General features: G+C 44.9%; 2 protein-coding genes across 4 annotated transcripts in view; one reads left to right on the top strand and one right to left on the bottom strand.

Moving 5' to 3' along the window:
- The window catches only part of NEMP2 (nuclear envelope integral membrane protein 2), a 29166-nt gene extending 12806 nt beyond the window's left edge, over window positions 1-16360 (bottom strand). The window contains exons 1-2 of one of the 3 annotated variants that reach the window (XM_008258836.4): window positions 16227-16360; window positions 4736-4851 (exon numbers count right to left, since the gene is read on the bottom strand). In XM_008258836.4, the coding sequence (XP_008257058.3) occupies window positions 4736-4851; window positions 16227-16326 (216 nt within the window). In that variant the 5' untranslated portion in view covers window positions 16327-16360. Of the gene's footprint in view, window positions 1-1386; window positions 1502-4735; window positions 4852-14255; window positions 14290-16226 lie in introns of those variants that run through there. The other 2 variants (XM_070070461.1, XM_070070462.1) reach the window with 2 other exon arrangements.
- LOC127491585 (uncharacterized) overlaps window positions 16325-27298 on the top strand; it is a 73327-nt gene continuing 62353 nt past the window's right edge. The window contains exon 1 of the mRNA XM_070070466.1: window positions 16325-16675. Coding sequence (XP_069926567.1) covers window positions 16325-16675 — 351 coding nt within the window. The remainder of the gene's footprint in view (window positions 16676-27298) is intronic.

The following is a 27298-nucleotide window of genomic DNA, read 5'->3' as shown; positions in this document are numbered from 1 at the left end:
TGCCCCTCTCTGTATTCCACCTTGTCCAAGAGTAGAGCGAGTCGGAAGTGGACTGAGCGCTCCAGCTTGGACTTCCGGTCAAGAGGCAATGTCACCCGCTCTCCACCACCAATGCCTCATTTCTCTGTGACTTGGGCTCCTGGCTCACTGCTGTGATTTTTAACCTACAGACTATACACACCCCAACTTCTCCTGGTGCCCTGGCCTTGCAGGTCCCAGGGCTCCTCTCCGCACGTGCTCTTGTCCTCCACCCCACCTCAGCGAATCACTCCCACGGCCACACTCTACCGAACTGCACACAGCACTGCATGCACTGGCCGACCCCATTCCCCTTCCCAGTGTGCTCTCTCCTGGCACCCGGACCCCACTCAGGATCTGAATATCCTTCCCCCATTCCTCACCCTCTTCATGTCTTCAGTCCCCTCCTACCCAGCTAAACCCCATCATATCAATCATACATCAGCCCGTGCACGAACCCTGGACTCCTTTGTACCCCGTTGCTTTGTCATTCTCACCAGAAAATTCCAACTCTACCTATTCCACTTCCACATTTTTGCCACTGAACGTGCTGGACAAATGCACAATGGCTTCACGCTAAAGTCAGGACTGGGAATGGAAAACGGGACCTGAAAGCTGCAGTCATTCGTGCTGCACGCTCCAGCCCACCCAGTCTTGCACAAATGACATCATAACTTCTCCTTCTTTGTCACGCCAGTACCCCTCCCCACCCGCATTCCTGGCCGATGAGTCTTCCCACTTCACCGAAAATGGAAGAAATCACAAGCAAACATCGAGCAGCTCCTATCTCCCTATGCACCTCCCAGTCTGAATCTGTAGGCATGCGTCCTGTTACCTGCCTGTGGAGAGTAAGTTTCTGCCCATAGGAAACCCACATTCCCCATTAAGGGCCACCCCCTAATTTATGCTCTGGATCCCATCAACCTTTGCTCGAAGACATCCCACCTGCACTTCCTCCTTCTCTGCTAGGTCATTCCTATCAGAATATGTGGATATTCCCACAATTAATAAATATATTTTCCCATAATAAAAAAACCTTCCATAGACTCCATCTGCCCCTCCAATTATCTCCATTTCTTTCCAGCTCCTTGCAATAAGATTCTGTTAAAAAGTTGCCTATGCCTCGGTCTCCCGTTCCTCTCCTCCCATTCTCTCTTCAAACCACTGTGGTCAGGTTTGTACGCCCAACTGACTGCCCTGGCCCTGTTTTCTCCATGTTGCTAAGCCCAACAGCAACTCATTCTCAGTCATCCTATTTGATCCGCCAAGAACACCTGGCACTGCTCCCTTTTCCTCGCTATTCTTTCTTCCCAGGATCCTCCCTTACAGCCCCTTCTCTCCTCTTCCAGGCCCTTCCTTCCTCCTGACCTTTGAATTGAAGACTGACTCAAGCTAAGTCACTGGGCCGCTTCTCCATTTAAGCTGATTCCTCAGTCTCGCAGCTGTAAGTACCACCTGCACGCGTCGCTGCTCACTTCTGTCAACAGGAACAATTCACCAGAAACTGCTGAGACAGATTCCCAGCAAAGGTGGGGTAGGAATTGAAAAGGGATGGGGCGGGGGGGTGGGGGGGGGTGGCACTTCTCCGAGAATACCTTTGCACAGAGTTCAGACTTCTAAGCCACATTAGTGTTATATGTACTCAGAAATGACGGAGATAAAGTCCACCAGGACAGGGGAAAATCCTGCAATGAAAACAACTAGAACCAACTGCATTTCAAATGAATAACATGACCACACTGAAGCGGGTGGGGTGGGAATGAAAACTCAACCAACTTCTGGGCACAGTATTTAGATTATGCACCGCACATGGAAGATAAATACTATGAACAGACTAAGTTCTCACTCCCAGGTTTGTCTTTCACAACAGTATGACTTAGCAATTCTGAAACTACTTTCGGTACATTCCAGGACTAGACAAATAAATAAATGTGTTGAGATGAATGGGAACCAGGTTTCTCACTACCGGAGAATGGAGTTACAGATACAGAAACGTGGGAGACCCTTTGGTACTGCAGGTATCAGAACTCCTGGTTTTTGAAGGACAGAAATCAAAATGTTTGCAGGTTTGTGAGTGTGTACGCACATGACAGTGACATTCCAGTATCAAGGAACACACCTAGTGCTCAATGTGCCTTGGAAAATAGGATTCCAGAGCTGGGTCTAGGAAACTACAAATGAACTTGGAATGCCTTGTTTACTAGAACATAAATAAATGTTCAGCAATGACAGGCAAAGGTAAGAGGACATAGGGGCTGGTTTGAAGGAATTCCTACTGGACAAATCTAGGACAATCTGAGATCAAAATAAATCTTGAGAGTAATAGGTTGTCCACTGAATAAATTAGCAGTTCACAAGATAATGTGAAAATATACAAATAAGAGGAAGAAATGTTTCCATATAATAGAATACCAATGAATGCAGAGGAATGGAATTTTTTTTAAAAAAATCACCATTTGACAAATATCATAATTGATTCAGGCAAGCATCACCAATAGATAGTAAGTCTAGAGGGTGAGAATTGATGAGGAATAGGATATTCACATCATCTCAAATGATTTCCTCAAAATACTCACTAAAGATGGGAAAACAGTAAGTTTTCAGCAGAAGAACCTGACACCACCCCAACCAACTGACCCAAGTGGTATGTGTTACCGGTAATGATCTAAGTCAACCATTCGGATACCCTTGTGTGCCACGAGCCATCTGGTGCAATGTCCCAGCTCTTTCCTCAGCCCAGCACTCTTCCTTCCACAGATTCCCCCTGGGGTAACTTGCTCAGTTCATTGGATTCTGTCTCAAATGTCACCTTCTCCTCAGCCGATTTGTCTTACTTACATTTTCCATTTTTCATAGTGTCCGTTAGTTTTTTTTTAAAGACTTATTTTTTATTTATTTGAAAGACAGAATTACAGAGAGAGGTAGAGATAGAGAGGTCTTCCATCTGCTGGTTCACTGCAACAGCAGGAACTGTGCCAATCCAAAGCCAGGAGACAGGAGCTTCTTCCAGGTCTCCCACGTGGGTGCAGGGGCCCAAGGACTTGGGCCATCTTCTACTGCTTTCCCAGGCCATAGCAGAGAGCTGGATCAGAAGAGGAGCAGCCGGGGCCAGTCCCGCGGCTCAATAGGTGAATCCACTGCCTGTGGCGCCGGCACACCGGGTTGTAGTCCTGGTTGGGGCGCTGGATTCTGTCCTGGTTGCCCCTCTTCCAGGCCAGCTCTCTGCTGTGGCCCGGGAGTGCAGTGGAGGATGGCCCAAGTACTTGGGCCCTGCACCCCATGGGAGACCAGGAGAAGCACCTGGCTCCTGCCTTCAGATCAGCGCGGTGCGCCGGCCGTGGCGGCCACTGGAGGGTGAACCAACGGCAAAAGGAAGACCTTTCTCTCTGTCTCTCTCTCTCACTGTCCACTCTGCCTGAAAGAAAGGAAGGAAGGAAGGAAGGAAGGAAGGAAGGAAGGAAGGAAAAAAAGAAAAGAAAAGAAAAGGAAGGAAGGAAGGAGGAAGGAAGGAAGGAAAGAAAGAAAGGAAGGAAGGAAGAAGGAAGGAAGGAAGAAGGAAGGAAGGAAGAAGGAAGGAAGGAAGAAGGAAGGAAGGAAGAAAAGAAAGAAGGAAAGAAAGAAAGAAAGAAGGAAAGAAAGAAAGAAGGAAGGAAGGAAGGAAGGAAGGAAGGAAGGAAAGAAAGAAAGAAAGAAAGAAAGAAGGAAGAAAAGAAAGAAGGAAGGAAGGAAGGAAGGAAGAAAGAAAGAAAGAAAGAAAGAAAGAAAGAAAGAAAGAAAGAAAGAAAGAAAGAAGGAAAGAAAGAAAGAAGGAAGGAAAGGAAAGGAAAGGAAAGGAAAGGAAAGGAAAGGAAAGGAAAGGAAGAAAGAAAGAAAGAAAGAAGGAAAGAAAGAACTAGAAGGAAGGAAAGAAAGAAGGAAAGAAAGAAAGAAAGAAAGAAAGAAAGAAAGAAAGAAAGAAAGAAAGAAAGAAAGAAAGAAAGAAAGAAAGAAGAAGAAAGAAAGAAAGAAGGAAAGGAAGGAAGGAAGGAAGGAAGGAAAGAAAGAAAGAAAGAAAGAAAGAAAGAAAGAAAGAAAGAAAGAAAGAAAGAAAGAAAGAGCAGCCAGGACTAGAACTGGTGCCCATATAGGATGCCGGTGCTTCAGGCCAGGGCATTAACCCACTGCACCACGGCTCTGGCCCCGTGTCTGTTCATTTAATCATCTTCTTCTCCACTGCATTTATTGCTGGCTACTCACTACCCCCAAGAATGTAAATATCCACAGGAGGTTGGAGCTGCTTTGTTCATTTATGGGTCCTAAAAGCCTAGAATAGCTCCTAGCACATAGTAGGTGCAATAAATATTTGCTACGTGCTGAAGGAAGCAAAGCCCTGGGCTGGTGAGAGCAACTACTATCCTGGTTGTTCCACATGTCTACATGGAAGAGCTTGAGATGCAAGTGCTTCGCAAAGCAGGAGGGCGCGTGCTGCTCAAGCTATGTCTGAACAGCGGGCACGCGGTGTTTGCCGGGACGCACATCCACTTGGGCTGGTCTGGCGAGAGGCTGCTGGGTAGGGAGGACTTAACCTCCCCTCCCATTTTGCCTCACAGCCTCCCCAGAGCCACTGTGTGTGACCCCCACACATCAGCTCCGTCTACATCATATGAAAGACTTTCTCCTCTTGAAATGGTACATTTTAATTCTCTGTCCCTAAGACGTGATTTAAAAGAAGTCTTACCTGCACAGTTGACCAGATAGATGTCCACTCCATTTGGGAATGTTGATTGTAGCAGTAACAATCTGACTGAAAACTTTTAATTACATCCATTGCCTTCAAAGTTCTACACCTTGAAACTGAGAGAGAAAAGAAATAACTTCCTAAATATTTAATCAGCCAATATCCTTTTGTTATTTAAACTCACAGGGAGATAACAGTAATGGTTTATACATTCTGTGACCAACAAATTCTTCTATCTAGTAATTACAGTCCTGCAGTCTTTTCAACCCAGAAGGAGACAGAAAGTACCATGGTCCGGCATCAATACCCTTGTGACATACAGAGGACATCCTAAGCACACTTCAGTCCTGACTTAGAGGACAGGAATTAGGGCGGCTTCCCAGCAAAGATGAAATATGAGCGGAGGACCTGGGAGTAAGTAGGAGGCAATGAGAGGGAAGTCGGGGGTGGGGGTGGCAGGTGTATACAAAATCGGAGGAGGGAGAAATCCTGGGGGTGGTTCAGCACAGGAACAACAGGCAAGACTGGAGTGGAAGGATACACACGACCTTTCAGCACCTGCAGCAGGGGAGCTCAGCACAGGTTACTACTGCGGAACAGACACGGACAGCATCCTAAAAGCAGAGCACGGGGGCCGGCGCCACGGCTCAACAGGCTAATCCTCCGCCTTGTGGTGCCGGCACACCGGGTTCTAGTCCCGGTCGGGGCGCCGGATTCTGTCCTGGTTGCCCCTCTTCCAGGCCAGCTCTCTGCTGTGGCCAGGGAGTGCAGTGGAGGATGGCCCAGGTGCTTGGGCCCTGCACCCCATGGGAGACCAGGAGAAGCACCTGGCTCCTGCCATTGGATCAGCGCGGTGCGCCAGCAGCAGCGCGCCGGCCGCGGCGGCCATTGGAGGGTGAACCAACGGCAAAAAGGAAGACCTTTCTCTCTGTCTCTCTCTCTCATTATCCACTCTGCCTGTCAAAAAAAAAAAAAAAAAAGCAGAGCACAGGAAGAATTTCAGGTATTGGAGTCTCAGCAGGAAAGTGCTGACACCCAAAAGGGTTTAACAGATATGAGCAGGGTTAAGGCGCCAACAGCAGCAGAAACCTTTTAACACCCCGGGGCTTGAAAGGGCAAGGGAAGGACCCCATGCTCCGAGAGCCATGGAAAGCCATGGAGAGCCATGGGCGTGGGGAGGGCAGGGCTCTGGGGGATGACAGTCGCTGCCAGAACCTCAGTGGAATGTGGAGTAAGGGTGTGGGGACCGCAACCTCCCGGTCCTGAGCTCCTGTCAGTGTCCAGATTTGGCCAAACCAAGAGGAAGACCGAAGGCAAAGAAGCCCAGAGGATGCAGTCCACGGAGGTCAGCGCCAGGCACTGAGCGGGGCACAGAAGGCTGAGAATGGATCTGCAGGAACAAACCAGGAGTAGTCCCCTGATAAGGAAGTGACAGGACAGGAACACGCACGTCTTTTAGAAAGCGCATTCTGTGAGCAGTGGATCGTACCGGAGGAACTACTAGGGAGCCTTCCACAGGTAGCAGTCTAAGCAGGGGAGCTGAGTGAGGCGGGAGAGAGAACAGAGGAGGAGCGCCTGGGAAGCGGGAACAACAGGCTTCGGAGACACATTTGATGAAGGAGAAGATGATGTGAAGGTTTCCTGTGAGTGGACAGTCGGGCCCTTTACCCAGATAATAAGACATACTGGAGGAGTAGCAAGCTGGTGAGGGGAAAGGTAACTGAATTGAATTTTGGACCAAAAGTAGCCTTCCCATGTCCATGACAGACATGTTCCAAAAGCCACAGGGAGGCCTGAAACTGTGGATGGTACCAAACTCCATACGTGTCTTCTCCTCCATGCCCACAGTGTGGCCACACAGTACCCGAGGTACAATCTGTCCCATGCTTGATGCCCTAGTACCTCCTTTCTATCTACTCTTGTGCTTTGGGGTCCCTAGTAAATAAATAAAGGGTTGCTTGAACCCAGTCACTGAAACAGCAACAGTTGCTCTGATAACCTAGATGGTTATTAAGTGACTAACAGGAGGGTAGTACATATAGCATGGATACACTGGACAAGGGAATTACTCATGTCCTGCACAGAACACAGTGGGATGGTGTGAGATTTCATCATGCTACTCAGAATGGTGTACAATCTAAAATGAATGAGTTATTTCTGGAATTTTCCATTTAATGTATTTGGACCATGCTTGACCTCAGGTAACTGAAACCACAAATAAGGAACTAAGTGAAGATGGGCAGGCCTGCAGTTCTAAGACACTGGGCTGGAGAAAGATTAGACAAATATATATGTATGTGTATATACATAGATGTTTGTTGGATGTAAAGCATTGAAAATAATATACATTTATATATATGTATAAAATGACACAATGAGAGACAGAGAGAGAGATGCTATACTACAGAGGGTTAATGAAAATTCCACAAGAAAATTAGGAAGAAATAGGGTTCATTGTCTTCCGTGGCTACTGTTATATTTGGATTTGGAATGAAGTGGGAAAGGGGCAAGTGATGTGCTATAGTAGGTTAAGCCTCCGCCTGCGGCTCTGGCATCCCACATGGGTGCCTGTTCATGTCCCAGCTGCTCCTCTTCCAATCCAGCTCTCTGTATGGCCTGGGAAGGCAGTGGAGGATGGCCTACCCCTGCACCCACTTGGGAGACCCTGAGGAAGTTCCTGGCTTCGGATAGGCTCAGCTCCAGCCGTTGCAGCCATTTGGGGAGTGAACTGGTGGATGGAGGGCCTCTCTCTTTCTGTCTCCCCCTCTCCCTCTCTCTCCCTCTCTCTGTAACTCTGCCTCTCAAATAAATAAATAAATCTAAAAAAAGAGAAAAAAGAAGTGGGATGAAAGTCATAAATTCTTCTCAATGCAAGACAGGCCGCCAAATAGTGAAACAGGGAATGCTTATGGGTACACAGAGAAATGGCCTAACACCCAAGTCCTCAGTCCTCTAAGGGAAGAGTACTCAACTGCTTCTCCAGAAAAACCTGAAATTAAGCTAGAACCTCTTAGGCCAAAGTTGGGGAAGGACTGGGAAATCAGCAATACTAGTCAACATTATATCCATTTAGCGATTCATATTGAATGAGCTCAGATAAGTCCCTGTCCTGGCTTGAGATGTCCTTAGCATTAAGTTGAAGAAAAGTAAACACAGACCTGGGGAAGGAATCTCAGGAGTGCTCGCCACATGAAACTCAACCGCATAAAGTCAGAGTTCTCAGGTGGTTACACAAAGCAGGGAAATTACACAAGGACCTGGAATATTCCATTATGACAGTCAAATCATTTCACCTTATCCTTATGAGGAAATGTACATGTTTTCAATTATCAACAGAGGCAGGTATTATGGCACAGTGGGTAAAGCCACCACTTGGGAGGACTGTACCCCTTATCAGAGTGCCTAGGATTGAGTCCTGGCTCCTCTGCTTCCAATCCAGCTCCCTAATACATCTTGGAAAGCAGGAGATGATGACCCAAGTCTTTGGGCTCCTGCCACCCATGTGGGAGACTAGGATTGAGTCTCTGGCTCCTGGCTTTGGGCAGGCCCAGACCTGGCTGGTGTGGCCATCTGCGAGGCAAACCAGAGATTGAAAAGCGGTGTGTGTGTGTGTGTGTGTGTGTGTGTGTATGTGAGAGAGAGAGAGAGAGAGAGAGAGAGACTCTTTCCTGCCCATACATAAGAGTTCAAGTGAGAATACAGAACCAGTGCTACAAAGCAAGAGAGCAATGTGGAGGTGCATCCTCCTGGCCAAGGGACAGGGCAGTCCTTACATGGCAAGGCTGGCAGTCAGCTGTGGAAAAGAGCGTGGGACCTGGATAAGAACACTTGAAAATACACAAAAAGCCAGCAGATGTGGGATCAGGTCTCTGGACTTGCCTTCCTGGACCCCACATCCTGCTCAGCACAGGCTCCTCTGGGGTCTCTGAGCAGGACCCAGGGGGGAATCAGGTGATGTTTATACTGGGAAGTCCTGGGTGAGACAGACTCTCCCCACAGGGGTGGCACATCTAGCATAGCAGTGAGGAGTGCTCGCTACAAACCCAGGAGCCCTGCCCTGTCCTACGAAGGTTCACTTCCTGTCTCGCAGGTGCTCACTGCTGGGGGCTTTTCTGTGGGTGCCTCCTCTCTGAAGGAAATCTGCTACTTCAAGGGCTGAGTCAGCTCCCACAGAGCAGCTGCCTTCCACAGTGGGCTGAGGAAACCTCTGTCTGGGCCTGAGCTTTGCAAACAAATGCTATCTTCAAATGAGGAGTTGTTTTCTTTTTTTTCTTTCCATTTGCTCTTAAGGCCGTCTCCTAAATCACTTGGTATCTGTAGGTCTTAAAAGCAAGATGACACAGTTTTAGTGTAATAGCTTGAACTTAGGAGTAACCGTGTCTCTGTTACCCACGGCACATGCATCTGGCACTTGGATGACCATGACAGCCTCCTAGCGGGTCTCCCTGCTTCCAGAACTGCCTCCCCTGTGGTTCCCTCCACAACCTCATCTCCAGTCAGCATAAGGACCATTCAAAAGCATCCATCAAAGCACATGATTCACCTGCTCAGCATCCTCCTGACTTCCCAGCACCAAAGACCCACACGTCCCTCCATGACCTCTCCTCCACCTTTCTTCCGCTCTCGCCACTGCTCCAGCCACACCACGCCTCCTGTCCTCAAGACAGCGGCCTCTGCCTGCTTCAAGTTTCATCAGCTACAACCCTCTTCCCCCAGGACCTGGCAGAGCTTGTGCCTTCTGACAACTGCTGTGCTTACTCAAATGTCACTCTCATGAAGGTCTTCTCTGATCCACTGGCTAAGTGTGCTTTCTACTCTCTATCACACAAGGATTGATTAATTGATACCGTTTCCCTGTGAAGTTAGGGACCCTGCAGGTTCATTACTGTATCCCCATTTAAGTATTTGTCTCTCTTTCTGTGCCTGTGTGTGTGTGTTGCAATTCGAGAGGTTTAGTGGGCTGCCTGGGCATGCTACCCTATGCAGTGAAAGCTCAGCCAAGCTCCGACAGCCTGGCTGGTGCCAGTCAGACCATAAAAGGAGGTACATTCTGGCCCTTTCCGTAAAACCACCTGAAGCAAAGGGACACCCTGTCTAGCCTGGGCCCTTGCCATTCCCTCTACAGAACCCACACAGCATAAGGTCCACTGTGGAAGCCACAGACTACACTTCCCCCTTACCCAGCTTCATCATCCACCTATCTTTAACTAGAGGCCTGAGCACTGTAACCGTTAATATGCCCTGGGCTAGGGACAGAGGAGGGCAGGAGGAAGCAAGAAGGAGCAATAAGCTTGTTTTTGCTTTATTCATTGCTTTATTTGGTTTTCTCTTGCTGTAAAAATACCTGAAACTGAGTTCCTTATTTATTAAAAAAAAAAAAAAAAAGAGAGAGAGAGAGATTTGTTTCACTCCCAGTTGTGGAGGCTCAAGGCCACGGCTTTAGCATCTGCTCAGTTTTGGTGAAGACCTCAGATGGCATCACAATGGCAGGAGCACATGCAAGAGTGGTGAGCCATGAGTATCGTCTGCAGAAAAGACTCAGGGGAGGTGCCAGTTTCCCTTATAACAACACATTCTCGTAGGAGTTAATCCAGTCCCAGGAGGCCTGCATTAATTTGTGAGTGGTGGCCCCATGACCTGATAACCTTCCACTAGGTGTCACCTCTTTTTTTTTTTTTTTAAGATTTATTTTATTTATTTGAAAGGCAGAGTTACAGAAAAAGGTAGAGACAGACAGAGAGAGAGAGGGCTTCCATCCTCTGGTTCACTCCACAAATGGCCATAACAGCTGGAGCCAGGAGCCAGGAGCTTCTTCCGGGTCTCCCATGTGGGTGCAAGGGCCCAAGGACTTGGGCCATCTTCTATTGCTTTCCCAGGCACATGAACAGGGAGCTGGATTGGAAGTGGAACATCCAGGACTTGAACTGGTACCCTTATGGGATGCTGGTGCTGCAGGACAGGGCTTTAACCTGCTGCATCACAGTGTTGGTTCCTTATGGCTCGCACCTCCATCCTGCCCAATGAGTATCAAGCCCCCAGTATAAACATCTGAGAGACAAACCCAAACCATGGTGCTCCTAATGTGGTGCCTCTGCGCATTCCAGTCAGAAGAAAAGAGCTTGCTCTGTATTTTCTTTTTTTTTTATTTTTTGACAGGCAGAGTGGACAGTGAGAGAGAGAGAGAGAGAAAGGTCTTCCTTTGCCGTTGGTTCACCCTCCAATGGCCGCTGCGGCCGGCGCGCTGCGCTAATCCAAAGCCAGGAGCCAGGTGCTTCTCCTGGTCTCCCATGGGGTGCAGGGCCCAAGGACCTGGGCCATCCTCCACTGCACTCCCTGGCCACAGCAGAGAGCTGGCCTGGAAGAGGGGCAACCGGGACAGAATCCGGCGCCCCGACTGGGACTAGAACCCGGTGTGCCAGCGCCGCAAGGCAGAGGATTAGCCTAGTGAGCCGCGACGCTGGCCGCTTGCTCTGTATTTTCCTGCAGCCTGGAACCTAGTTAAGGGAAGTATGGATGCAGGTGGGCTGCCCTGACTATACTGATGCCTAAGGGCACACAACTAAAAAGCAGGGTGCAAGCAGGTTCTCGTCACAATTCTCCAGAGTGGCCTGTGGCTTACAAGGTGAGGCTGGTGTGGACTTCACACCACAGCTGAGATGGCACGGACGAGGTGTCAGCAGTCAGCATTCGTGTGTCCTCTGGCTGCCCTCTGTCCTCATCACTTCTCTCAAGGTGAATGCTTCCCGATCAATCCACATGAGAATTCTTAAGTAACTAAAGGACCAGATACTCCATTAGCTACAAAAGAACCTACAAGGGGGGCCGGCGCAGTGGTGCAGTAGGTTAATCCTCTGCCTGCGGCGCCGGCATCCCATATGGGCGCTGGTTCTAGTCCCAGCTACTCCTCTTCCAGTCCAGCTCTCTGCTGTGGCCCAGGAAGGCAGTGGAGGATGGCCCAAGTCCTTGGGCCCCTGCACCGGCATGGGAGACGAGGAAGAAGCATCTGGCTCCTGGCTTCGGATCAGCACAGCTCCGGCTGTAGTGGCCATTTGGGGAGTGAACCAACAGAAGGAAGACCTTTCTCTCTGTCTCTGTCTCTCTCTCTCACTGTCTGTAACTCTGTCAAATAAATAAATAAAATCTTTAAAATAAATAAAAAAGAAAAGAACATACAAGCCTAGCTCCAAGTGAGTTCACATGACTCTTCAGCCACGGCCAAGTGGTCTAGGCCAGAGACGGTGACTTGTGACAAGACTGCTATCACAGCTGGGCCATGGGCTTTCTGGAGAGACCAGACCTTTTCGTGTTAGGTGGAATATAAAAGCTATGCTTTTGCTAGGTCTCTCCTGCCTTCAGCAATCTCCTTCTAGAGCTATGCTGGGTTCAGTTCCTACCTCCTCTGTGTCTACCTAGGGTTGGGGACTCAAATACGCAGTCAGTGTGGCTGCTTATCTGAACTTTGTCAGCGTCCAAGCTGTCTACACATCTGCAGGTCCCATTTATTCATGCAGCCCCAGTCTTTGCTGGTTAATTCTGCTAGAATGGAAGCTCCAAGTGCCAGGGGTAGGCAAACCCAAGTACGCCACAATAACAATGCTCTCACAATGCAATCCAGAAAACCAAGTGGTGTTTCTACAAACCTCTAAAAATGTAATAATATTCATTTGGTCAGAAGGGATGTACTTGCCTAGGGAGAGCTCAGGCTTCCACTAGAGGCTGAAACACACCCCACATGGAGGCATTCACTTTTGCAAAGCTAATTTGGATCAGCAGAAAGATCTGGAAGTGCAGGCTACCTCAGCTCTGCCTCATTTTCCAAGCACCCAGGAGTATCTGTGGGACTAACCCTGAAAGCCTTTATTAAGGCAAGGCTGGTCTCTAAGCCCCGGAATGAGCATCACCCTCTTTAACTCCTTGCCACACGTAGCAGGCTCTCAGTCTTCTCAATACACCTGACTCCTGGAGAGCAGGGTGTTTCTGCAGTTGTGCCCAAACTGCTAAGACAAGGACATGTGGCATTAACTACATCACCAAAGGACTCAGGTCAGGGCTACCTTAACGGATGAGACAGATCCCTTGGTTCACTTTGCATACCACTCAATTTACAAATATTCAGCTAACCTAATTTTAGGACTACAGTAGTTTCCCCTTACCTGGTTTCGCTTCCTATGGTTTCAGTTACCTATAGTCGACCAACTGCAGCCCAAAAACACTAAATGGAAAATTCCAGAAATCAACAATTCTTAAGCTTTAAATAATTTTTGCTAGGGTATATTGTTATAATTATTCTATTGTTGCTAATTTCTAGCTTTGTCTAACTTATAAATTAAACTTTATCATATGTATGCATGCATAGGAAAAAATACAGTACATATAAGGTTTAAATATTAACCATGGTTTAAGTATCTCCTGAGGATAAAAAGATACTATGGTTTACATAGCACTTGCGTTAATTAATCACATTTAAGTTTGCTTCTTTGTATTACTTTTGTCATTGACTAGTTTTCCTAAAATGTGTAAGCATGTATTTAAGTTAGAGTTTAAAAATCATATATATGGTAAAAATATCCAGTCAAAACTTCAGAAGAGAGCAGGTAGTACTTAAACCTACTTATAGAATGCTAAAAGTAAAAGCACAAACACTTTCTTAAATCTCAGATCTTAAAACCACCTCCAATATAAAAATATTTCACCCATGTTCCTTTTAGAATCTTAACCACACATGATCCTTATATGGGAAGATTTTATCTTCAAAGCAAACTTTTAAGAGAATCAGAATATAAATGCCCATTAATTTATGCTGCTGTTTCCTCCATTTGATCTATGATTGTTTTGCTTTGGGGACAAAGAAGGGGAGGGAGAAGAGCAGGAAAAACAAAAAGCCAAAAACTAACAAACCTTAACTAGTGAGGTTCCAAATAAAGTTAGGATTTTTGTTTTCTTCTTCTGAATTCATATTTTCAGAGATATTAGCATGTAGCAGCAAAGCTGCAAATTTACAAAGGTAACTTCCCTAATCTGTAAGCTGTTTTTTCTTCACCTGAATACAAATCTTGATTTTTGTTCCTCTAAGAACATGAAAATGAAACCGAAATTAACACATGCTAATGCATATTCATGTCTGATTTTAACTCCAAGCACAGATATTTCATTGCAAGGGAGAAATCTGAAAATTGTGAATCTGAAATGGCCTATTGCTAGTGTACTCCTGGGAAGTCATCTCTGTGTTCTGAACCTCATCTCGGTAAAACACGTGGTTTCTAGGGACCTCTTCCCCGGGCTGCAAATGACAGGTGACTCTTGGCTAAGTGTCTCTTCCTCTCCCTCTCCTGTGTCAACTGCCTCTAACTTTCCTCCATACAGGGTGCTGGGGAGCTGGGATGTTCTCCATTCCATGGAAGGATGTGGAGCGTGTGGATAAGACAGAACTTTAGAGCAGGAAGGGGCTCTAGATTTCACCCAATCCAAGCTCTCACATGACCAAGGAGCCCTATTTTACGGAAGGAAGTACAGTAGTTACCTTTTCTCTGTGATTGCATTGTCTGCAGTTCAGGCCAACCAGGCCTGACCAGGGTCTGAAAATATTAAAGGAAAATTCCAGAAATAGACGATTCATAAGCTTTAAGTCATTTTTATTTCAATATACTGTTAGAATTATTATTTTATTATTAGCTAGTGTTAATATCTACCTGTGTCTAATGTATAAATTAAGATTTCTCACCCTTATGAAAATACAGGAAAAAATGATATATATAGGATTGTACTATCTGGGGTCTCAGACATCCACTGTGGGTCTTGGTAAGGGGGGGACTACTGTTCCATCTCAGGGCTCCTCATAAGCCCACACACTGAGCAGCAATGATTCTTACACCTAGCCTAAGCCAGAGTGTGCAACAAGTGTTCCTGGCACACCACAGGGTCCTGGATGCTTCCTCGCTTACCCTGAAAAGCCCATGGGGATGGGGAAGCATCACTACATGGCTACAGAAGTTGCCATTTTTCTTAGCTGTGAACTAGAACTTGATCAACTCGGGGAGCATCTGTAAGTCCCAGGGAGAACAGAAGCCCTAATAAGCATTTATGTGTGTCTAGAAATGATCTCAGGCGACCCTGGCCCAAATCCTAGGTAAATGATTTCCTATGTCTACAAAACAGAGAACTGTTACTATTAAATGTGGCCTCATACAAACACAACTGGAAAACATTGGGTTCACTGAGGCGAATATCACAAACCTCTGAGCAAAAAATACCATTTTCCTGATGAGAAAGCTACGATGCATAAAGACAATGTGTGGGGACCAAGGTTAGGCCACAAGCAGTTGCTGACTGTAATGAGTGAACTAAAAACAAGGTTCGAGGTGTTGGGCCAAGGTTCTTTTTAATTTTGCAGCCACGCCCAGAAACAATCCACAGAGAGAAATGTTTCATTTTTTTCTCTAGTATATACTTATGCATCCTATCATTAAGCCTATGTTTGCACATCTGTAAAATGGGTGTATAAATGACACCTTCTCCTAAAAGGCTTCTGTGAATACTAAAGACCATAGATGATGCAGTTAACGCACTGCCTGGTACACAGTGAGCACTCAACAAACACCTGTGCAGCGAAACGGGTATAGACAGTTGCCCAAGATGTTAGCTCACTGCCAGGTTCCTGAGGGCTGCTGCGGGCAGCACCTGCTCACTGCTTACCCAGCCTCTCTCCATCTCTCTCTCCTAGTTAGACAAGGAGCCCTGACTTTCTCGGAAGGCGATGGAGACCCAGTAAACAGACCACAGGAAGCAGCCGCCCTTGCAACCAGTAAACAGTACCTGGCGGCGAATGCCTCCAGGAAAGCTTTTAGGGATTTTATAGAGGCAATGAGGGATGAGACAGAAAATGTTAAGTTCCTGGGAAATTAATAGTTTTCTGACTCCCCCGGGAGCACTCCACTGCAGCCACCGTTTCTTGCTTCCTAGGTACCCGACACGGTGCTCACGGGAACCAGCACGACAGTGCTGGCAGTTATCCGCGTTTTGCAGGCGACTCGCTCAAGGTCACAGGGCCAGCCAGGGAACCGGAGTCCCATTCTAAAACCGGAAGTCCTTACCTTCTCTAGTCTGCTGTGCAAATGCTTGGCTAGACGGAGAAAGGTTTTCACTGTAAACTCTTGCCCTGCACAGGCAGCCCTAAACGAAAAGCCTGGGGGCCAGGGGCAGCTGGGCCGGGGACTAGCTGTGTGACCCTGGACAAACCAAACCGTCTCTGGGCTTCCGTGCAACAGGGGAACCGGGGCCCGACTTTGAACTGTGCGGCTGCTTCTGGCCCTAACAAGAGGAAATGTCCTAACGCCAGCAGATTCGCCAGGGAAGCCCAAGAGGCGGGAAGGACGGCGGGCGGGTGCTGGCCCGCGACCGCGGAGCCACCCAGAAGCGGAGAGACCGGGAGCGCCCTCCCTGGCCCGCCGAGCCGGAAGCGAGTGCGCGCGCGCCGCGCGGAGCCCGGGGTTACCTGCCAACGCCGCCTCGTCCCCGTGCACGCCGCCCGTGGGCAGTCGGGCCAGGAGCGGCAGCCAGAGCAGCGGCCACCACGGCCCCAGGGGCGGCCGCATGCCTCCTCGCCTCGGCACCGCGCCACCCGAGCCTCTGGGGGCCGGCGGCCAAGAGGAAATGGCGCGGGACTCGGGGGAGCCAGAGGGGGCGCGAGGCCCGTACGCGGGGAAGGCGGAGGCCCCGCCTCCCGGGCGGGGAGGAGTCGGCCCGAGGCTCCGGGCCGGGCCGTACCCTCGGGGCTGCCGGGCCCAGCCCCAGGGGCTCCCGCCGCACCGACCCGCCTCTCCGGAGCCTTCCCGACCGTTACGGCCTCCAGGACTGGCGCGCTTGCTTACCTGGAGGCCTGGAACCTCCAAACTATTGGAGGCCAATGAGCTAGGTTCTGCCGCTCTCGGCGCCTGGAGGCAGGTAGGTCTGGAAAGGATGCGAGGAAGAAATCGTGCTTGCTTGAGTGTTGACCTGCGGGATTTGGGGCTGAGTTCTCAGAGCTCTCTGTGACAACCCATGAAGAAGACCCCACCCCAACCCCTCCACCTTTTATATAGGCAGTTTCTTTATTTTTGCCTTTGGATGTTCTCATTTTTTCTTTGTTTTCTGTAACAATAGCAAATTGGAAGTCTGATTGCTTACATAATTCATTGACTTGTATTTCTAAGCTCATTAAAAACCTTCACATTTCAGAGTACAAAAGGGTTTAAGATGGGCAGGTGCTGTGGCATAATAGGCTAAGCCTCTGCCTGCAGCACCGGCATCACATCAGTGCAGGTTCTAGTCCCTGCTGCTCTACTTCTGATCCAGCTCCCTGCTAATGGCCTGGGAAAGCAGTAGAAGATGGCCCAAATACTTGGGCCCCTACACTCACGTGGACACCTAGAAGAATCTCCTGGCTTCAGATTGGCCCAGCTGTGGCTGTTGAGGCCATTTGGGGAGTAACCAGTGGATGGAAGACCTCTCTCTCTTTCTTTCTGTCTCCCCCCGTCTCTGTAACTCTGCCTCTCAAATAATAAATAATTTTTTTTAAAAAAGGGGGGGTTTAAAGTGTCCCCTCACCAACTAACAGTCCTTAAAATTAGTGTGTTAAAAACAGATATGAAGATATATCTTGAATGATCATAATATTGATAATTAAGATGGCCTTTTGTTTTATAAGAACAGACTTGCTACGTTTTGAATAGGATATGTGCTCCAGTGAGACAACTAACTCTGGCATATTGTGTACCTCTGAGACTTCATGGGACCCAGATGTGACCCAGCCTCATGCTACTCTGGGCAGTGAAGAAACTGTCATTGTCATCCTCCTCCAGCCTCAGGAAGATAGCAAGGAGCCATGGGACTGTCGTGGGATTTGGCGCTGAACTGGTAAAGCCCAACACTGGGCTATTGGTCCCCATCCCTAAGCAAATGCCTGTGGGTGACGTTTCTGGACTTGTCCCAGTATCAGTCAGAGACCTGCAGCCTTCTGGGACAGCCTCAGTACAGTAGGTATCACTGGCAGCTTCACGTGGACCTCCAGGATTGCACAGGGCCCAACAACTATGAGACCCAGATGTGGCCCACCTAGTGCCTGCCTATGCAGGTAAGAGTCTGCCCCCCTGGGCAGGCAGCAAGGAACCACAGGACTGTTTTGGTCTCAGTGCTAGGCTGGTAAAGCCCATCATGGAGCAAATCCTAATGGACCCTGTTTCCAGACAAGTGGCTGCAGACAAAGTCTATAGTTGCCTCAGTGCCGAGTGGAGTTCCACTGACCCAGTTGATCCATCTTATATCCTGGTCAGCTGATAGGAGAAGCAGTGAGCAGTGAGTCCATCTCAGTAGCAGACATACCATAGAAGGGTGGGCTATAGTCCTACCTCTAAACTGCACTGGTCTTGGTGGGCTCTGGAGTAGGAGTCTGGGCCTAAACAAGCCCCAAGAAGAAATCTGTAGGAATGGACTACCTTATTTTAGGCACTTCCCTATTTCATTCTGAAGAACACACAAACTAGAGATTTGGGACAAATTGGAGTTTGAGGAGTATTGTAGAACTGAAACAGGGAAAAACATCAACATCAGTTCTGGGACAAACCTCAACACAGGGTTGTTATCTAGTGCTGAAATAGCGTAAGTGTCCTTAGGCTCAGAGAAAATTGGCAGGCTTCTTAGACTTTCTAGAAGGACAGCCACAAATGAAGCCAGATTGCAATAACTAATTCTTCAACAAGTGACAAGAACTTCCAGGGAAGGCCAGCACTGTGGTATAATAGGTTAAGACTCCACCTGTGGTACCAGCATCCCATATGGGTGCTGGTTTGTGTCCCAACTGCTCCTGCTCCAATCCAGTTCTCTGCAAATGGCCTGGGAAGTCAGTGAAACATGGTCGAAGTGCTTGGACCCCTGCACCCATGTGGGAGACCCAGAAGAAGCCCCTGGCTTCAGATCAACTCAGCTGTAGCCACTGTGGCCATTTGGGGAGTGAACCAGAAGATAGAAGACCTTTCTCTCTCTCTCTCTCTCTCTCTCTCTCTCTCTCTCTCTGCCTCTCAAGTAAATAAATCTTAAAAAAAAAAAAAAAAAAAAAAAAACTTCCGTGGAACCATGACTTCATACAAGGAGAAAATTAAAGTAACAGAAAGCAATCATCAAGGAATTAGAATTTTCAAATGCTTGGATGAAGATTTAAAAATAACTTTTAAAGAAACTAAATCTCAACAGAATGCAGAGAAATGGCTTAATATTCTAACAGAGAACTGATAGAGATGGAAATGATTGAACCAAATCAAGCAGAAATTCTTTAATTGAAAAGTATACTAATGTGAAATTTTAAAATTTGATAGAATTTATAAATAGCAGAAGAGATCAAACAGAAGAAAGGATCGGAGAGCTCAAAGACAGTTGGAGTAGAAAAAGAGGATCCAGAAGAATGAAGAAAGCTTAAGAGAACTTAAGAACAGCATGAAAAGAGCAAATATCAGTTACTGGGGTTCAAGAAGGAATTGAGAATGCCAAAGGAGTAAAAAGATATTCAAAGAGATAATAACAGAAAACTTCCCCAAATTAGAGACAGATACAACTCCAGGTTTAGGAAGGTCAAAGGTCACCAGTCATAGTCAACCAACCAAGTCTACCCCAAGATATACTATTATAATGTTTTCTAAGTTTAAAGTGAGAGGATTCTCAAAACTGTAAGAGAAAATAAACAATTAATGCATAAGGGGATCTAAATTCACCTCAGTGCAAACTTCTTAACAGAAGCCATATTGGCTAGGATGGAGTGTGATGAAACTTTCACAGTACTGAATGAAAAATATTGCCAACCAAGAATACTGTACCCAGCAAAGCTATCCTTCAGGAATGAGGGAGAGATAAAGACAACAAAAGTTGATACAATTTATCGCCAGCATCATCTTAACAAGAAATGCAGAAAGGAGTTCTTCAAACTGAAAAAAAGTGATGCAAACAACTAAGAAGAAAAAACCCAGAAGGCAGAAAACTACTGGTAAGATTAACTGTGCAAATTCAGAATGCTGTAATATTTTGAATATTGTGCATAAACCATTTTTATATCTAGGGTGAAGACTAGAAAGATAAAAGTGGGATCGGATTAAGATGGCAGAGTAGGGAGGGAGTTTACCACTCTAGTCTAGCAGAAGATAGTTTAAAGATAGTGGAGAGAATGCAGTCTCAAGGAAGAGTTAGAGAGAAAACAGCAGAGGAAACTCCACAGAAATTAGAGGGAAACAGCAGACCTATGTGGAAGGTGTGGCATTCACAAATCAGGACCCTAGCAGCTGAGAGCCTCCACACCAGCCTTGGAGAGAGATGAGAGCAGACTGCAGCAACCCAAACCACTGGTGATAAAGCTGCAGGAAAAGCCAGGAGGGAATCTGACTTGGAGCCCTGTGAGGGATAGTGTACCTGCCAAACTAGAGGAGGAGAAAGAAGAGAGGGGGCACATTTCTTTTTACCCTGATCATCCTGCAGCAGTATCCTGTAACAAGTTGATACAGAGTGGGTACTATTTTGGACATACATAACCGCTGTGCCAGCTGCTGTCCATGCCCAGCAACCAACCAAGTGGAGACTCCGGAGTTTGGTGGAGAGAACTGATGGGGGCTGGGTGCTTGCGACTGTGGGAGGCGTGTAACTAGGACTCTTAAAACACTGAGACTGTGTGGGAAGGCTCAGGATGTGGCTGGAACTTGGGGCAGTCACTGTGGGAGGATCCAGACACTCAGGGCTCCCTGGTTCCCTGGTGAGGGACAGTGCTGGGGAATCTGCTTACACTGAGGACTGCACAGATCCTTTATGTAGTTCTTGTGGAAGTACGGATGAATATTATACCAACTGGGACTAGTGCCCAGGCACTGGTCTCCTTTGAGGAGAGGAAATGAACTGAGTCTATGCCAACAGAAGAAAAACCTCCACTCTGATTAAAAAAAAAAGATTTACCACACCCAAACTGAGGGTCACCTTAACACTCCTTTCACCCTGGAGCACTGAGCAGAGCTCTATAGCCACAATCAATGCATGCCTCTAAGTATTCCCTGAAGACAGAAACTCCACTAATCCACACAGACATAGTCCAAAGATAGAAGCCACCAGAGGGGGGAAAAAAAAAAAACACACCAATGAATCTCTCCATCTCCACAAATACTGAATAATAAACACACCAATTCTAGAAACAAGAATAAGGAACACAACATGATCCCCCAAAAGAATATAACACTTCAATACCAGATTGTGAAGGTAAAGATTTTGAGGAAATGCAAGAAATAGAATTCAAAAAATAGATCTTAAGATTACATAGAAGTAATCAGAAAAAAGCACGAACTACTGAAATCTGCACATGACCTGAAAGAAAATTTCTCCCACAAAATTAAGATCTTAAAGAGAGAACAAAATGAAATATTGGGAATGAAAAATTCAATAGAATAAAAAACACAGTGGAAAGCATTAACAATGGAATTGGTGAAGCAGAAGAAAGGATATTCAACTTAGAAAACAAATTGCAGGAAATTATAGAGTCAAACAAAAAACAGGAAGAGGAAATCAGAAAACTAAAAAACACTGTTGGTTATCTGCAAGATACAGATTCTAGGAATTCCTGGAAGGCGTGGAAAGAGATAAAAGACTAGAAGGCATTTTTAGTGAAATAATAATGGAAAACTTCCCTAGTTTGGAGGAAGAAAGGGACATTCAAATAGTGGAAGCACATAAAACTCTTAATAAACATGATCAGAAAAGATCTTCACCATGGCACATTGTAATCAAACTCTCCACAGTAAAACATAAAGAAAGGATTCTAAAATGTGCACAAGAGAAATGCCAGATTACTTTCAGAGGATTTTCAATTAGACTCAAAGTGGACTTCTCATCAGAAAATCCTACAGGCTAGGAGAAAATGGCAAGATATATTACAAGTCTTAAGAGAAAATAATGTCAACCCAGAATACTGTATCCCTCAAAGCTCTCATTTATGAATGAAAGTGAAATAAAGACCTTCCATAACAAACAGAAATTGGAAGAATTTGTCACCACCCATCCAGCCTTGCAAAAGATGCTTAAGGATGTGCTGCACACAGAAACACTGTTATTACTACAAAAGGTAAAGGAAGAAAATCACCAAATAAAAGTACAAAGGAAGTACGAAGTAAAAAATGGGAATAATTATGGAAAAATGTCAGGGTAAAGTCGTTACTTATCAGTAGTCAATTTGAATGTAAATGACCTCAACTCTCCAGTTAAAAGACACAGACTGGCTAAATGGATTAAAAAACAAAACTCATTTATTTGCTGCCTACACGAAACACATCTCACCAACAGAGATGCATCCAGACTGAAGGTGAAATGATGGAAAAAGTCCATGCTAACAGAAAGCAAAAGGAGCTGGTATAGCCATGCTAATATCAGACAAAATAGACTTTAACACAAAAATTGTTAAAAGAGACAAAGAAGGGCACTATTAATGATTAAGGGATCAATTCTACAGGAAGATGTAACTATTATAAATGTATATGCACCTAATTACAGGGCACTTGACTGTTTTAAAGGAATGTTAAGGATCTAAAGAGAGACTTAGACTCCAATACAATAATAATGGGGGACCTCAATACCCCACCTTCAACAATGGACATATCAACCAGATAGAAAATCACCAAGGAAACAACAGAGTTAATTGACACTTATAGACCAAATGGACATAACAGATTCTACAGAACTTTCCATCCTACAGTTGCAGAATACACATTCTCAGCAGTGCATTGAACTTTCTCTAGGACTGACCACATGCTAGGCCACAAAGCAAGACTCAGCAAATTTTAAAAAAAATCGAAATCATACCAAATCATACCATGCATCTCCTTGGACCACAATGGAATGAAGGTGGAAATCAGCAACTCAGGGATCTCTAGAACATATGCAAACACATGAAGCCTGAACAACATCCTCCTGAATGAACAGTGGGTCATAGAAGAAATCAAAAGAGAAGTCAAAAAATTTCTAGAAACAAATGAAGATGACAATACAATGAATCAAAACTTATGGGATACAGCAAAAGCAGTGTTAAGTAGAAAGTTTATAGCAATTGGTGCCTACATCAAGAAATTGGAAAGGCACCACATAAATGAGCTATCAAAGCATCTCAAGGATCTAGAAAAGCAACAGCAATCCAAATCCAAAACTAGTAGGAGAAAAGAAATAATTGAAATTGGGAAGAAATAAACAAAATAAAAACCAAAAAACAATACAACTGATAAGCAAAATGAAGAGCTGTTTTTTTAAAAAAAAAATAAACAAAATTGACACACTATTGGCCCAACTAACCAAAAAAAGGAGAAAGAAGACCCAAATCAGTAACATTAGAGATGAAAAAGGAAATTTAACAGCAGACACCATAGAAATAAAAAGAATCATCAGAAATTATTACAAAGAACTGTATGCAAACAAGTGGGGAAACCTAGAAGAAATGGATATAAAATAAATCTTTTAAAAAAATGAGGAGGCTGGCACTGTGGCACAGCAGGTTAAAACCCTGGCCTGAAGTGCCAGCATCCCATATGGGTGCTGGTTCTAGTCCCAGCTTCTCCTCTGCCAATCCAGCTCTCTACTATGGCCCGGAATAGCAGTAGAAGATGGCCCAAGTCCTTGGGCCTTTGCACCCACGTGGGAGAGCAAGAGAAAGTCCTGGCTCCTGGCTTCAGATCGGCTCAGCTCCAGCCTTTGTAGCCATCTGGGGAGTGAACCAGCAGATAGAAAACCTCTCTCTCTGTCTCTACTTCTCTCTGTAACTCTTTCAAATAAATAAAATAAATCTTTAAAAAAATAAAAATAAATGGATAGATTCCTGGACAATACAACCTACCTAAATTGAGCCATGAAGACATAGAAAACCTATACAGACCCATAACCAAGCCAAAATTGAATCATTAATAAAGGCCCTCACAATAAATAAAAGCCCAGGACTAGATGGCTTCATTGCTGAATTCTACCAGAAATTTAAAGAAGAACTAACTCCAATTCTTCCCAAGCTATTCAAAACAATTGAAAGGGAGGGATTCCTCCCAAATTCTATGAACTCAGTATCACCTAAATTCCTAAACCTGAAAACGATGCAACTGAAAAAGAGAACTACAGACCAATTTCCCTGATGAGCATAGACACAAAAATCCTCAAAATTCTAGCCATTCAAATCCAACAACACATCAGAATGATCATTCACCTGGACCAAGTGGGATTTATTGTTGGTATGCAGGGATGGTTCAACATTTGCAAATCAATGTGGTACTTCACATTAATGAACTGAAGAACAAAAACCATATGATTATCTCAATGGATGCAGAGAAAACATTAGATAAAATAGAACACCCATTCATGATGAAAACTCTAAGCAAATTGGGTATAGAAGGAACATCCCTAAAACAATCAAGGCAACTCAATGAGAAACCCATGGCCAGTGTCCTATTGAATGAAGAAAAGTTGGAAGCATTCCCACTGAAATCTGGAACCAAACAAGGATACCTGCTCTCACCATTGCTATTCAATATAGTCTTGGAAGATTTAACCAGAGCCATTAGGCAAGAAAAAGAAATCAAAGGGATACAAATTGGGAAGGAGGAAGTCAAACTATCCATGTTTACAGATGACATGATTGTATGTATAGGGAATCCAACAGACTCCACTAAGAGACTACTGGAACACATAGAAGAATCTGGTAAACTTGCAGGATATAAAATCAATATACAAAAATCAACAGCCTTCGTATACACAGAAACTGTCATGGCTGAGAAAGAACTTCTAAGAGTAATCCCATTCACAATAGCTACAAAAAAAATCAAATACCTTGGAATAAATTTAACCAAGGATGTCAAATATCTCTATGATGAGAATTATGAAAACATTAAAGAATGAAATAGAAGAAGACACCAAAAGATGGAAAAATCTTCCATGTTCATGGATTGGAAGAATCTATATCATCAAAATGTCCATACTCCCAAAAGCAGTTTACAGATTAAATGCATTAGCAATCAAAATACCAAAGGATATTCTTCTCAGATATAGAAAAAATGATGTTGAAATTCATATGGAAACACTAAATAGCTAAAACAACTTTATGCAACAAAAATAAAGCTGCATGCACCTGAATGCCAGATTTCAAGACTTACTACAGGCAGTTACAATCGAAACAGCCTGGTTTTGGTACAAAAGCAGATAGGTAGACCAATGGAACAGAATCAAAATGCCACAAATCAACCATCTACAACCAACTTTTATTTGACAAAGGAGCTAAAATCAGTCCTTGGGGCAAGGACAGTCTCTTCAGCAAATGGTGCTAGGAAAACTGGGTTTCCACATGCAGAAATATGAAGCAAGACTCCTATCTTACACCTTACAAAAAAATCCACTCAAAATGGATTAAAGACCTACGTCTGTGACCCAACACTATCAAATCATTTGAGAACATTGGAGAAACCCTGCAAGACATTAGGATAGGCAAAGACTTCTTGGACAAGACCCCAAAAGCACAAGCAATCAAAATCAAAATTCTCAAATGTGATTACTTCACACTGAGAAGCTTCTATACTGCAAAAGAAACAGGAAAGTGAAGAAGCAACCAACAGAATGGGAGAAATTATTTGTAAAACCTGCAACTGATAAAGGATTAATAACCAGAATATATAACGTGATCAAAAAACCCCAAAACAACAAAACAACCAGTGAAAAAAATGGTGAAGGACTTAAACAGACATCTTTCAAAAGAGGAAATCCAAATGGCCAACAGACACATGAAAAAATGTTCAGGATCACTAGCTGTCAGGGAAATGCGAATCAAAACCACAATGATGTTTCATCTCACCCTTATTAGAATGGCTTTCATACAGAAATCAAAAGGCAATAAATGCTGGTGAGGATGTAGAAAAAAAGGTACCTTAATCCACTGTTGGTTGGAATATAAACTGGTAAAGCTGCTGTGGAAGACAGTATCGAGATACCTCAGAAATCTGAATATAATCCTACTATATGACCAAGCCATCCCACTCTTCAGAATTTGCCGAAGGAAAATGAAATCATCAAGTAAAAGAGTTATCTGCACCTCCATGTTTATTACAGCCAGTTCACAAGAGCTTAGATACAGAGTCAACCTACATGTTTGTCAACGGAAGACTAGATAAAAAATTGTGGGATATGTACTCTATGGAATACTACACAGTGGTAAAAAAATTTATTTTGTTGAAATCTTTACTTAGTATATAGTTGATCTTCTGTATATAAAGTTAATTAGGGCTAGCGCCGTGGCTCAGTTGGCTAATCCTCTGCCTGCGGTACTGGAATCCCATATGGGCACTGGGTTCTACTCCCAGTTGCTCCTCTTCCAGTCCAGCTCTCTGCTGTGGCCCGGGAGGCCAGTGGAGGATGGTCCAAGTGCTTGGGCCCCTGCACCTGCATGGGAGACCAGGAGGAGGCACCTGGCTCCTGGTTTTGGATCGGCACAGCACTGGATGTGGCGGCCATTTGGGGGGTGAACCAACGGAAGGAAGACCTTTCTCTCTGTCTCTCTCTCTCACTGTCTAACTCTACCTGTCAAGTAAGTAAATAAATAAATAAATAAAGTTAATTAAAAATGAATCTTAATGAAGAATGGGATGGGAGAGGGAGTAGGAGGTGGGACGGCAATGGTTGTGGGAAGGTGGGTATGGGGGGAAGAACCACTGTATTCCTGAAGCTGTACCTATGAAGTTTGTATTCATTAAATAAAATCTTTCTTTAAAAAATTACATTCTAGATCAGCTGGACCTCATAGACATGTACAGAACATTCCACCCAACAGCTGCAGAATACACTTCCTTTTCAATAGCACAGAATATACATTTTTCTCAATCACACATTCTCCAGGATAGATCATATGGTAGGCCACAAAAGAAGTCTCCAAAAATTAAAACTGTATCAAATATGTTTTTCCAATGCAATATAGCTAGAATTCAATAAAAAGAAAAACTTTGGAAACAACATAAATATAATGAAATTAAACAATTTACCCCTGAACAAGCAATGGATCAAGGAAGAAATTAAGAAGGAAATAAAAAAAATTTCTTAAAATGAATGAAAATGTAAAGAAAAGTGTCAATTGTTAAATCAACAACAGGAGTCTCTGTGCACTTACTTCCCATGTAGGATCTCTGTCTTTAATGTGTTGTACTATGAGAATTAACAGTAAAACTAGTCTTCAGACAGTACTTTATCCTTTGTGTGTCTGTGTGGGTGCAAACTTTTGAAATCTTAGTACATACTAAGTTATCTTCTGTATGTAAAGATAATTAAAAATGAATCTTAATGAAGAATAGGATGGGAGAGGGAGTAGGAGATGGGATAGTTTCCGAGTGAGAGGGTGGTTATGGGGGGAAACACTGCCATAATCCGAAAGTTGTACTTTTGAAATTTATATTTATTAAATAAAAGTTTTCTAAAAAATAAATAAATAATAAAATAAAATGAATGAAAATGGGAACAACATACCAAAACCAATGGGATACAGCAAAAACAGTATCAAAAGGGAAG

The sequence above is a fragment of the Oryctolagus cuniculus genome, chromosome 3 (genome assembly GCF_964237555.1).
Source record: "Oryctolagus cuniculus chromosome 3, mOryCun1.1, whole genome shotgun sequence".
Taxonomy (NCBI): Eukaryota; Metazoa; Chordata; class Mammalia; order Lagomorpha; family Leporidae; genus Oryctolagus; species Oryctolagus cuniculus.
This window is presented reverse-complemented; position numbering and strand designations above follow the sequence as displayed.